At 50.9% G+C, this 12,597-nt stretch overlaps 1 protein-coding gene across 1 annotated transcript; it reads left to right on the top strand.

Moving 5' to 3' along the window:
• Positions 1 to 279: 279 nt before the first annotated feature.
• On the top strand, positions 280 to 12,192 carry MYBPHL (myosin binding protein H like; the record flags this gene model as incomplete). Its single annotated transcript, XM_079721520.1, is given in 17 exon segments — positions 280 to 303; positions 401 to 595; positions 789 to 941; positions 943 to 975; positions 977 to 1,085; positions 9,201 to 9,289; positions 9,842 to 9,943; positions 9,947 to 10,013; positions 10,016 to 10,024; positions 10,237 to 10,317; positions 10,320 to 10,372; positions 10,476 to 10,500; positions 10,503 to 10,670; positions 10,772 to 10,803; positions 10,807 to 10,908; positions 11,234 to 11,420; positions 12,169 to 12,192. Coding segments are annotated over 17 exon segments (1,437 nt in total). The 3' UTR covers positions 12,177 to 12,192.
• Between the last annotated feature and the right edge of the window lie 405 nt (positions 12,193 to 12,597).

Here is a 12,597-nt window from a genome sequence, read left to right as displayed (position 1 = left end):
TGAGGTTCAGAGTACGTGATTTTCCAGGGTCACCTAGCAAATGAGTGAGTAGTAGAGCCCAGAGCCACACTCAAGTCCTCTAACCTTATGCTCCTGGCTCTCCCCTCCATCCCTGCTGCCTCTCACTTAATTTGTACTTTATCTCATAGGCAAGGGAGCTTTGAAAGGGACAAGTGCTGGCCCAACCTAAAAATAGGTTACATTTATCGAGCACTTAGTCGGCTACACTCTGCTAAGCACTTTACCCAGATTACCCCTTTGAATCCTCACAGCAACCCTATGGCTGTTATCTCCACTTCACAGGTGAGGAAACAGACCTGAGAGAGACTGTGATGTGTGGTTACAAGTCACACGGCCAATTGGTGATGAAGCCAAAGTGAGCCGGGGGGTCTGGCTCCAGGGTGCAGACTCTGCCCTGCACTGCCACGGGGGGAGTGGAGAGGATGGGGCCGCCGCCATAAAGGCCGAGCTGGCGAGACTTTACAACTCAGCGAATTTGGGAGCAGAGAGGGAGAGACCACCTAAAGGTGTGCCTGTGAATCAGCTAAGCCTGGGGCCCCTTCCTTGGACCTGGACACCCTCGGATGAGCTGGAGGTCAGGAGCCGAGATGTCACCCCATCCTCCTGCCAGAAGCCAGAGGCCCCATTTGGATGGTCTGGGTGGGGAGGGGCTGTTTGAAGCTCAGGCGCTCCCCTTCCTCCCTGGTGCTCTCCCAAGATAACAGGACTACCGGGTCCTCCTCCTGCAGCTATTCTGGGCTGCAGTCTGCTCCCCGCTCTTCCCCTAGCCCCTGCTTCAGCCCTCTGGGAGTAGCTGGGTGGGAACAGGCCAGCCCTGTTACATAACCGTGTGGCTGGGACCCTGGGGAGGCCAGGCTGGAGAGCAGGTGCTCAGGCCCTCCCTCACCACCAACAGTGAAAATCTTCCTCTGGAGCCCAGCCTTGGGGTGGCCCAACATGGAGGCAGCCTCAGGATCCACGGCTGAAGGTGAAAGAAGCCAGCCTAGCCGATGCTGATGGAGCCCAGGCTTCACCTCGGCGGGGGGCCATCAGCCCCATTCCCCAGCTCCTGCCCCCCACAGAAGGTGATCCACGGGGATGGGGAGTGAGCGGTGGGAGTTGGGAGGATGCGCTACTGCCCTGACTGCACCTCCGTAGGTTTTGCAGATCTAAATGGTTTCACGGGATTGGTACTTAGGGTGGGGGAGCATCCATTGGAGCCCCACCCCCTTCCTTGATGGATTCTAGCTTGCTGCTCAAATGTCTCTGCTGGGTTTTTGCTTTTTACCTGAAAAGTCAGTGAATGATGTTTGTGGCAATTTACAGTGACTAATAATGATAGGTTTGTATTTTTACCTTTAAAATATGTCTGTCACAGGGACCCGATATACCAACGCCAGTCAGGAAGGGAGTGAGGGGTGAGATGGTGTCCATCTGGATTTGGAGAAGAAAGAAACAAAAAGCTTAGAGCCACCGGGAGGCTAAGTGGTGAACAGTACGTGACGCTCCGCCTCGCCCTCGGTAGAGCCGTGGGTCCTCCAGCTACCCCAACATCTCCACTGGCTCCCAGGGGAAACCCTAGCCTCTCAGAGCCTGAGCTCCAAAGAAGCAGAGACCGTCCAGAAGAAGAATTTGGCTCCCTCTCTGTGGTCTCTGTGAGCCTCTCAGCATAAAGGCATTTTCGAGCTAGGAGGTGGTGGGTGCCCCTTCCAGCCCCAGAGTTCCCTGCCAGCAGCCCTGCTGCCCACCCCCCAGACTGCCCCTGGCTGAGGCCTTTGTAGCTAACAGCTCTGTGACATTTACCCTGGATGGCTCCCACTGCACCTGGCTCAGCCGACGGAAGTGGAAGACGGGAGCCTGGCTCTTCCCCTCTCCTGCGAGGTAATCGGCGGAGGCAACTACGGGGGCTGCACGAAACACTTAAGACAGTTCCCTGCGCAAAGTCCCCACTTCTGGCCCCTTGGAGTCTTGAGTGCAGAGGATGCAAAGACCACAAACGAGACACCATGGAATCCCTGGGTAGGGAGAAGTAGGAAAAGAAGACAGCATCTAGACTCAATTCCCAGGGCCACCTCCAGCAGCTCCGTGACCTTGTCCAAGTCAATGGACTGCTCAGTTTCAATTTCCTCTCTGTAAAATGGTGAGTAATAGTATCTACCTGGTAAGGTAGTCGAAAGGCTTGTTGAGATAATCCAAAGTGCCTTGGAAGAGGCCAAAGATGTGAATAGATAATAAATTATTTCCAAGTCAGGGATAAAGACTGAGTTCTCCCTGCAAATAGGGTTGTGGAGGGAAAGTTTGCTGCCTCTCATCATCCTGATGGAAGATGCTGGGTCTTCAGAAGCTATTTGAATGTCAGGGGCAGAGAGCCGACCGAGTTTGCCCCACTGAAAAACAGGTAAAGAGAGCAGAAGTTATTGGGAACATACTAGGCTAGAATGGTCTTGAGGCAGAAAACCAGTTTCTTCCCCAAAAGGCCCAGGGAATAAGTCACAGGCAGAGGGAGAATGAGAGCCAGGACTGCTGACTCTCTGACCACTGGTCTCCACAAAACCCTGGGGGAGGGTGCTCATCCCTCCCACACTCCTCCCTCCTGACGGCCCCTGGCCACAGCCCCCAAGTGTGGCCTGAAGGGCCCTGATCTTGTGTGTGGCCTCAGGGCCACCAGCACCCAGCGACTCAACCCACCGGCATCCCAGAGGTCACTAGCAGCAAGGACTCCTTGTGACATTGTGCAAAGTGTTTGCATCTGTTATCCGGTTGGGAAAAGAAGGCATGAGTTCAAACCCTAGCTCCGTCCTGTGACCCAAGGCAAGTCAATCCACCCCTCTGGGCTTCTATTTTCTCATCTGTAAATTGAGAGGTTGAACTAAATCAGAGTTCTTAACCCTTTGGTGGATATGGATCCCTAGGAAAATCTGATGAAAGCTGTGGATTCTTGCTCCAAGAAAAACACTCAACAAAGTTCAGGGAGTTCATAGCATCACTGAAGCCTAACCAGAGGTCTTCAGGGGGGTGCTATGGTGCTGGACTAGATGGCCCCCAAGTTCCCTGTGAGCACCAAGGACTTTTCCTTCCTCTTAACGCCTCCTCTTCCTTATGGGGAGCTCTATGGGACATAGAAGGGCACAGCAGCTAGCATTTGAGTGCACATGAAATAGAGCAGGCGTCAAAATATTTGTGACATTAAAATGAACTGCAACTGGCCGACACTGAGCTTTTAGTCAAGAAAGAATGCTCCATGGCTAAATAAGCAGAGGTAGGTGTGGCACTGGGAAACCATCCTCTGTCACTCTCAGCACTACACAGAGGCACCGTGTCCTGGAGGCAACGCTGGGCAGGGGCCAGAGGAGAGCTTTCGAAAGAGTGAGAGCCATGGGACAGACTGCACCCTGACACGGAGAAGAGGGGACCCTGAGACCCAGTAGGAGGGCCTGTCTGCTGATCTCAGCTCGATTGCTTCCAACTGACCCTGTGTCCTCTTTCAATCTAGACTGTTCTGTGTCTTCCAGTCTTGGGAAGCTGAATCCCTAGCCTTGAAGTGACCATCCTTCCTTCCTCCCTCCCGCCCTCCCACTGTCCCTTCCTATCCTCTTTCTTCCTTCTACAAATATTTACTTTGTGTCTACTATGTGCCACGCACTGTTACAAAAATGCACAAAATAGGCAAAAATAACTTCCCTTGTGGAGATTACATTCTATGTAAGGAGGTAGATAATAAATAAGCAAATAAAATATATAAAATATCAGAAAGTGATGACTGCTATGCTGAAAAATAAAGCAGAGAAAGAGGAGGGTATAAAGTGCTGGAGTGGGAAGTGTACTTGCTTTTTCAAGCAGGATATTCAGTGAAAGTCTTGTTAATAAGGTGATCTGAGCAGCAACTTAAAGGAGACCAGAGAACAATGCATGCAGATATTGAGAGTGTAGGTTTTCCACAGAGAGAACAGTAAGTGCAAAGGCCCTGAGGCAGGAGTGTGCGTTATGGATTGGGGCCACTGTGGCTGTAGCAGAGTGAGGGAGAGAATAGCAGGTTTGGGGTCAAAGAGGTAGCAGGACCATTGTGAACACTGGTTCAACCCTGAGACAGATGGGCAGCCAGCGCAGGGTTTTAGGTGAGATCTGGCATGATCAGGTGTAGGTTTTAAGACTTTTCTGGCTGCTGAGTTAAGAATAGGCTATAGGCAGGCTTTAGACACTAGCAAGATTGTCAACTGAGAATAAGGATTCAGGAGAAGGTATGGAAGTTTTAGAAGAGGGTGTACAACAGTCACCCAGGAGAACAGGAGATTGAGTGAATTAGGGAAGTCTGGCAGATCCACCAGGGTCCATTTGGAGGCAATGGCCAACAATTTACAGTCAGCATAGTTTTGTAATATTTTTCCCCAGTCATGTTTGGCTGTGTGGATGCAGACATTGAGGGGGTGTATTTAACTGGGGCTGGATATTGCTAGGAAGTGGAAAAGGATTAGGGCTTTGAGTGGGTGTGCAAGGGAGTGAGTCTAACAATGACCATGGAATCTAATTTGGGTGGGAAAGAAAGTGATAACATGGAGGGGTGATGGAGAGTGAAGGGGTGGGAAGATAATGGATCAGAGGTCTCAGTGGGCTGAAGGATCACTGCTGGTGGAGCTTTAGAGGGAGGGAGCTGAAGGGATAAAGACTGTTCATTAGGTTATGCGAGTTGATGAAACAGGCCTCAGAATTTAAGGCTCAAATACAATAGATGTTTATTCCTTACTAGCAAAACAACTAAAAGCAAGTGTTCCTACTCAGCAGATAGTTCTCCAGCACTAATTCAGGGGCCCGGGCCTCTTCCATCTTGTGGCTCCGCCATGCCTTAGGGCCCCGTGATCATCTGCATGCAGCTAGCAGATGGGAAATAGAGAACTCATTCATTAAAAGCCTCGACTCAGAAGTGATTCTCATCACTTCCACTCACATTTCACTGGCAAGAGCTAGTCTCATTGTCATACAGCAAGTGGGGCAGCTCCTTCTCAGAGATCCCTATACTGTGGAAGAGATAATATGTACAAATTGTTGTGAGCAATTAGCCGTCCCTGTCATGGAGGTGGTGCTGAGAGAGTGGGACGCTTGAAATTCAGATTCTAGAGTGGCTATAGTTATTGGTCTAGACAATGACCAAAGGAACCATGGGCTGAAGCAGAGGAGGACGAACTCATTGGAGGAGTGGCAGGCAAGGCTGGGAGCGGCCCTGCAGGGACTGGAAGTCTGGGTGTTGACATGATCAGGAATCATGACTGGAGAAATGTTGGAGAAAGTGACACTGAGCCAGGGCTACCGTCATCAGCATGAGTGGGAGACTGCCACAAGGGGGGAGGGTGATGGAGTCTTTTCCTCAGAGAAGTATTGCCTAGTTCTATGTCCTTTTATTTTTTCTGATCTTAGTTTCATGGCCTTCAAGGAAGTGACACTCTTGTCCTTCACAAGGTTTTTTTTTTTTTTTTTTTTGAAGTCACCACATTTCTTTCCCACCACACTCCTCCAGACAAGTTTCTGATAAGGTCAAGGCCACACCCTATGCATCTGCTAATGTTTCTGTAAGAAATGCTGGTGTTTTTTGGATCCCTGGAAATCTCTGGGGTTTTCTGGGAGCCATAGCTTGCCTTGTGCATTTGCCCTCTTTTGGTAACCGTTCACTCACACAGGCCTGTGCATGTGTGCACACACGCACACGAACTTGCAGTCTTGCACACTCACACACGTACACACTCCTCCACTCTTTCAATGTGTCTATCTTGTTCCTTCATTCTCTGGGCCATAATTAATACCATCAATCTGAACTACACAGTCCTTAGGGAATTGCTGGAAGAAAGTCTTTAGCCATGTGAAACCAAGTTATGAGAGGATGGGAACAATTATTTCCCATGAGCAGAGAATAAGGAAATGGGCATAAACCTCAACAGGATGAAATTCGGTAGAATTAGGAAGGATTTTCTAATCAAGAGAAGTCGAGATCTCTGGACTTTAAGTAGTTTCCTCTCCATTCCTTTTTAAGACAGTATTCTGTCTGAGAGAAATTCAGTGCTGAGAGCAACACAGCTCAGAAGCCAAGGGCTCTCAAAGGACTTTTCAAAATGTCTTTTACCTAAGACTCTATGAAGGGAGAAAACCTCATAGACAAACTGTGCCTGTCTCAGACCTGGTCTTAGAAAACCGAGGTTCTGCTTTAGGGCTGTAGCCTTTGGTTCACATCCCTCCTGGCATATGAGGAGGAGAAAGACCTTGGGCGTCAGGGAAAGCCATGTTTCTCCAAGGTCAGTACAATTAACACCTCGCTTGACTGTGGACATGTGAAAAGAGATGTCTCAGATGAGCCCTCCTATTAACACTCCTAGCAAGGGGTCAGGTTGCTCTTGTTTGCTGGGCAGATTCAAGGCCTGGGGTGCGCTGGGGAAGAGCTTGCTGCAGCCCAGGCACCTGGAGCTGTCACACACTCTCTGTCACCTCCCATATTTTGTCAGCGGCTTTAGCCTTAAGCCCATCCTCTGCCCTCCCACTGGGGCTGGGAGACTGCTGAGAGCAGAATCCTCGCCTACTAGTCCTCAGACTTGGAACATTCTAAATAGTAACTTAAGTTTGTCCCCTACTGATTCACCATCTTGTCAGGGAATCCCACTTCTAAGCAAGGAACTGGCCCAGGAGCCCTCCAGGGAGGAAGAATCCACCATCCTGGCTGTCAGCCTTTCTCCTCTGTCTCTGACCCCTGCTGGCATCCCCTCTGGATCTCAGGGCCATTCTGCTCATCCTCCTCCTAATTCCCCCATCTTAGCTTACATTCCACATAAACTTATTTCTTTCATTTTTCTCCTTAGTTCAAGTGAAACAATGCTAATCTTTTCCAAGATATTTTTCTAGGAAAGACTAAGTGGGAACAAATACTATATACATCAGCATGCACCTACCTACAGAAGCCCCCTTCCTACCTGAGGTGTAAGCAGAGCAGGGCTCAACTGGCACCTCTTCCAGGCGTGACAGCCTGGGTTCCTTTCCTCACATCAGCCTTTTCAATCTTGAGTGTGGCCCCCTGCCTTCCCTTCTTGGCCTCTTCCCTCCAGGGGCAAGATCACTGCAGGAGCCCTGACTGTGGTACCCAGTCCCAGGTGGACACTGAAGGGCAGGTAAGTGGATATGCTGTCATGCTCAGAGAACAGGTCCTTCAGACATGCATTCCTAGATGGTGCCAGCACGACTTCACAACCGGCCGTGAGGTCAACAGCAAAGCTGTTTCTCTCTCCCAGCCCTTTCCTTCCAGTCTTCTCCTTGCTCTGGGTCCTCACCAAGGTCCTTCCTAACTCAGAGGTTCTGTAGGCAGCGCAAGGGACAGCAGAGCCGGCTTCTCCCCAGCCCTCTCCCCGGCAAGCGTGAAGGGTTAGGTCCCCACTCAGCAATGGGGAACCAAGCCCAACAAGATGAGGTTTTGACCCTCCTTTTCAATTGCCGCCCTCTTTTTGCAGAAAACCCTGGAGTCATATCCGCCTGTTCTCAACTCCTTGGTCGCTTGCCAAGATGGCCACAGGAGAGGAACACATCACACAACACTTCTTCTGTTCTTCACGCCCCGCCTCCACCCAAACTGCCAAAGTCGAACAGAGGGCAGCCGAGCAGGGTCATTCAGCTGCCTGGGCTCCGAGCTGAGTCCTTGCTGAGGCCTCAGGCCCTGGGCCATACGGGCAGGACAGCACTCAGAGCACTGGAGGCCCCGTACCACGCAGTTCCCACTTCTGTCAGGGTAGAGGGGTGAGGCACAGCCTAAGACAGCACAACCCAGGTTAAAACGTAAGCCACACAGTGAAAAAGGAAACTAGGTAAATAAAATGGACGGCATGCACTGAATATTTCTGTCTATATTCATCCACAAAGCCCAAGTAATCTCGAGATGCTAATTGGGGCGGAAGTTCCTGGTCTCTAAACAACGATCTACAAACTGAGGTGTAGGAAGAGCTTTGTAGAGCCTTCGTTTATTTTATTTTCAATTTCACCATTCAAATTCTGCATTATGTAATGTACATTTTAAACAGTTCAATTTGTAAGTAAACATACATACATTGGGGTGAATGTTCAGGGATGTATTTACAGGGAAATGTGTGTTATCAAAAAGTTTGGAATCTGCTATCGAGCTGTTTGCCACAGTTGTGTGCTGGGGTGGAGTTCTTCCAACTGCTAGGAATGAAGGAGCGGGGAGGCTGGGGAGTTGGTGGGAACTGAGACTGTCACACTCCCTGTAAGACTACAGCAGCTTTCTCTGCCTGAGAAAGGAGGAGGCAGTAGCACCAGAAGCCTGGAAAATGGAGTAGCCAGGGCCCGAAAGGAACCCAGGTGGGATGTTTGCACTTCCTCAGCCAAGGCTCCCGGAGGCATCCTGAGAGAAAGTTACACCTGGTCATTCCCCAAACTTACACTCAGCACTTTCCTGAGCATCTCCTGTCTTCATCCTGGAAGCCAATAAACATAATCTAATCTCTCTTCTCACTGGAACACGCCTGGAAGATCAAGGGGGAGTAAGCAGTGGACCTTATCTTTCCCAGATTCTGACTGTACAAAGTGATCCTCCACAGACTGGAAGACACTGTGCAGGCCCCTGAACAGGGCAGCCCTGCAGAGAAGGGACCAGACGCCAGCTCCCTCTGCAGTGACATCAGTGCTGTCCTGGTGGGGCCAGGGTGTTGACTCTGCCTGCAGAATATAAAGCTTTCTCCTCGGGGTCTGGCACCAAACTGGGGAGCGGGGCGGACACTTGGGGGTCAGGATTGACATTGAAAGTGGCCTTGATAAAAGGAGTGTTGTTGAGGACAAATGTAGAAAAGGAGTGGAAAGACAGACCACTCGGACTGGACTGGTCTGTGCACAAACAAAAAAGAAATCTCAGTTGATGAAAAGTTGATGGTGGAGAGTTACCAATTAAAAGAAGTAGGTGTCAGGCTCGCGCTTCAGTGCTCTTTCTGCTGAGGCTAACTCTCTCTACAGGATCCCACAGCTGGTTGCTTATCCCGAAATCCCAGTGAGACAATGGGAGCTATCTTCCCATTCCCCGAGAGAAGGCTTAATTTGCTGAGTGTTGCCTGGGTCACCTGGCCATGGAGCACAGCTAGATGCAGCATCCACTTCTACTTCCTCTAAACTCTCCTCTTCCCCCCAGGGAGGCTCACCACCCCGTTCTCTCTCTTTCCATCACTCAGAGCACCCCAAGATCTGGCTACCTCAGGCCCTGAGGCAGACCTACCTCCGGAAGTTTGGAGACACTCTGAATCTACTAATCCCGTTCCAGGTGATCATGACAGCCCCACGTTGAGTCCATGACTGGAGCCAGGCCAGGGTTTTGATTTGGAAACAAAAAACAAGAGTCCTGCTAGCAGTGGGGCAGTCATCCTAGCCTTGAATGGAAGGGGCATGTCACCAAGTGTGAGGCCAAACAGCCCTTCCATCAGCACTCCTGCGGGGTGTTGGGGTCAGGTCAGGTCGGGGATGCCCAGGTGATGATGTGAGGCTAATCCATGCCCTTCAGTCAGCAGGGGTCTGGGAGCTCTCAGTTTGGAGGGCTCTCAGGAGTTTGGGCAGCTAATTTTAGTCCCAGCTGCCCTGAGTGTCCATGACCTAGAATCTCAGAGGCGGGAGACTCAAAGCCATCCCCCTTTCCCATGATCCTGAGGCTATTGCTGAGAGATGGAAGTCTGCTGGGACAGTCCATCAACCTCTCACTCAAGGAATTTGCAGCTGCGAGTCAAGTCACCACGTGGACCTGGTGGATCTGACCCCTGTTGCAGCCGGGAGGGGCAAGAGGCCTCTCGGGGCAGCTCACAGCTTTCTCCCCATTTCTCAGGGCAAACCCCAACCTCAAGCCATCTGCACGCGTGACGGCTGTGCCTTGGACGCCAGTCATGTGAGCATGCGGAATAGGGAGCAGGACTCCAACCTCTTCATCTGAGAGGCCCAGCATGCTGACTCGGGTCACTACCAGCTCCATGTGCAGCTGGGCGGGCTGGAGGCCACCACCAGGTGATCGGTACAGTGGGGGGAATGGGAGACGACGTGGTCCTTGGGGGCTCCCACCCCAGCCTGAAGAGGAATCAGCACAGAGAGCCGGGGAAGCGGGGCTGTGGGATGCAGTGGTGGGTGAAGGGAGGGGTGGCCGAGCAGAAGCGGAGGGGCCCCTCCTGGAGTGATGTCCTGGCGTGTGAGGCGTGCCATGCCCGCTGCCATGCTTGGCCCTTTCAGAGAGGCCAGGCTCTCCACAGAGTATCAAGTTGGTGGATGTCTGGGGCTCCAGCGCTACCCTGGAGTGGACTGCGCCCCAAGACACGGGAACGCATTCCTGGGATACGCGGTGCAGAAGGCTGACACCAAACCTGGGGTGAGGCCCAGCTGGGATGGAGGGAGGGAGGAACAGCACGTTCTGGAATGGGGCTCTGGTAGTTCCACGCAGTAGGCTGGGGCGGAGTGAGTTGCCAAAACAGGGGTCTCATTCCGGGCATCTTCCAGGGCCCCACAGCTGTGGCTCATGGTGCTGGAGCACTATCACCGCGCCAGCTGCACAGTCTCAGACTTCATCGTCGGCAACTCCTATGCATTTCGAGTCTTTGCTGAGAACCAGTGTGGGCTCAGCCAGACAGCCTCTGTCACTGCCGACCTGGCCCACATCCAGAAAGCAGGTAAAGCACCGAGACTCGGAGCTGGGAAGAGTTAAGGAGAAAGAGTTGAAGACGGATGGGGCTCTCAGGCACTACAGCAAGGCCCTCCTTGGTCCCCTCAGCTACTGTTTACAAGACCGAGGGGTTTGTCCAGTGAGATTTCTCAGAAGCCCCGAAGTTCACCCAGCCTCTGGCAGACTGCACTACAGTCATTGGCTGTGACACCCAGCTCTTCTGCTGCGTCCATGCCTCCCCCAAGGTGAGCAGGGAGGCTGTGCTGCTTCCTCCTTCTGCTCTAACCTTAGCTGTGTCGAAGAACATTCTGACCAAAACATTTGTTCCCGTCACCATTATCTGCCTCTTCCACAGCACATTATGTAGGAACACTCAGGGCACTGGTGTCCAAGACAGGCTGATGTGGATAACGTTTCCAGTTTTGCTTTTAGTGTTTGTTCCTCATATATGAAGATGTCACTTAATGACCTGCTAGCAATTGGGCACGAGATTCAAAGCTGTCTCTCTGGCAGGGGGGCTGGAGTCCTGTTGGTTGCTCCTGACTCACCCCCCTCATCTATATCTTCCAGCCAAAGATCATCTGGCTAAAGAACAAGATGGATATCCAAGGCAACCCCAAGCACAGAGCCCTCACTCACCTGGGAGTCAGCTCCCTAGAAATCCACAAGCCCGGTCCCTTTGAAGGGGGCATCTACACCTGCAAGGCCGTTAACCCCCTGGGGGAGGCGTCAGTAGACTGTCGGGTGGATATGAAAGGTAAGGGCAGAACTCGTACCTTAAGGTGCAATCACCTCCTCTCTCCACAGGTGGGAAAGTCGAGGGCAGAGACACAAGCCTAGACGGAGACGGGCTCTGGTTGCTTCCCCTTCAGGCCTTCTCATCACTGTCATCATCAGGATGTATTTTAGGAGCCATTTTTATCATCCACTCCTCATTTCTCTCCATCATAATTCTGTAATATAGGAAGAATCACTATTTCCACTTTGCAAAGGAGAAATCTGAAGCACAGGGAGGTGATTGATCAGTTTACCTGCGATTTCCAGTGCTGGTTAACTGAGGAGTTGGCACTATGGTGGAAAAGAGGCCAAGTCTGCTGGACCTCACCCAGATCATTTTTCACTAAACTATACAATCTGACTCAATCCAGGAAAGCTTTAGCTTTTTATTGGGCTTTTAAAAAAACCAGAGGACTTTTGTCTCTAGTTGGTTAAAAGGGAATATTGCACATCCTCTCTACTGCTTTTAAAGTATTCATTCATTTATCCATTCCTGTCCCCTTGCTCAGATTGCCATCATTGCATTTAGAATATTGTTTTATAATTATCTATTTACTGATCTGTTTCCCCATAAACTGTGAGCACTGTGAGGGCAGGGACCATCTTATTCGCCTTTGTCCCCCAGTGTCCAGCCCAGTTTCTGGCACACAGTGGGCACTTTCTAAGCATGTGCAGCATGACTCAGGAATGAATGGGCCATTACATGTCCTATTCTTCCCTCCGCATAGACTCCTAATTAGCACCATGGACTCCCCCCAAACCTGGAAGTATATCCCTTCTTGATGCTCTGAAAGGTTTCCCAGAGATTTCTGAGATGTTAAAACGGAGAGATGTCAACACGGAGAGATGTCTGAATTTTGCAGCTCCTAACTGAGGCACCCTAAGCAGACACGGGCAACTCTGAGGAAGGTAAGGAAAGAGGGACAGGGGATCTGAATGGAGTATTTCATGTTTATGGCTAGTGTTGCTGAGTCTGAGACAGATATGTATTCCTGAGCCTTTCAACCATACAGTCACTGGCAACCACTTTTCTTTTAACCACTTTTTTTTCTTGTAAGTGAATACTATCATCCCTGTGGAGGGAATTTACCATAGATGAGGTCTACTTTTGTCACATCCTCTATCTATCTGTACTCCTCAAGTTGATGACAGGAATT

This window comes from Hyperoodon ampullatus, assembly GCF_949752795.1.
Source record: "Hyperoodon ampullatus genome assembly, chromosome: 2".
In the NCBI taxonomy this organism is placed as follows: Eukaryota; Metazoa; Chordata; class Mammalia; order Artiodactyla; family Ziphiidae; genus Hyperoodon; species Hyperoodon ampullatus.
The sequence above is the reverse complement of the archived record's forward strand: the minus strand, read 5'-3'. Positions and strand labels throughout refer to the sequence as shown.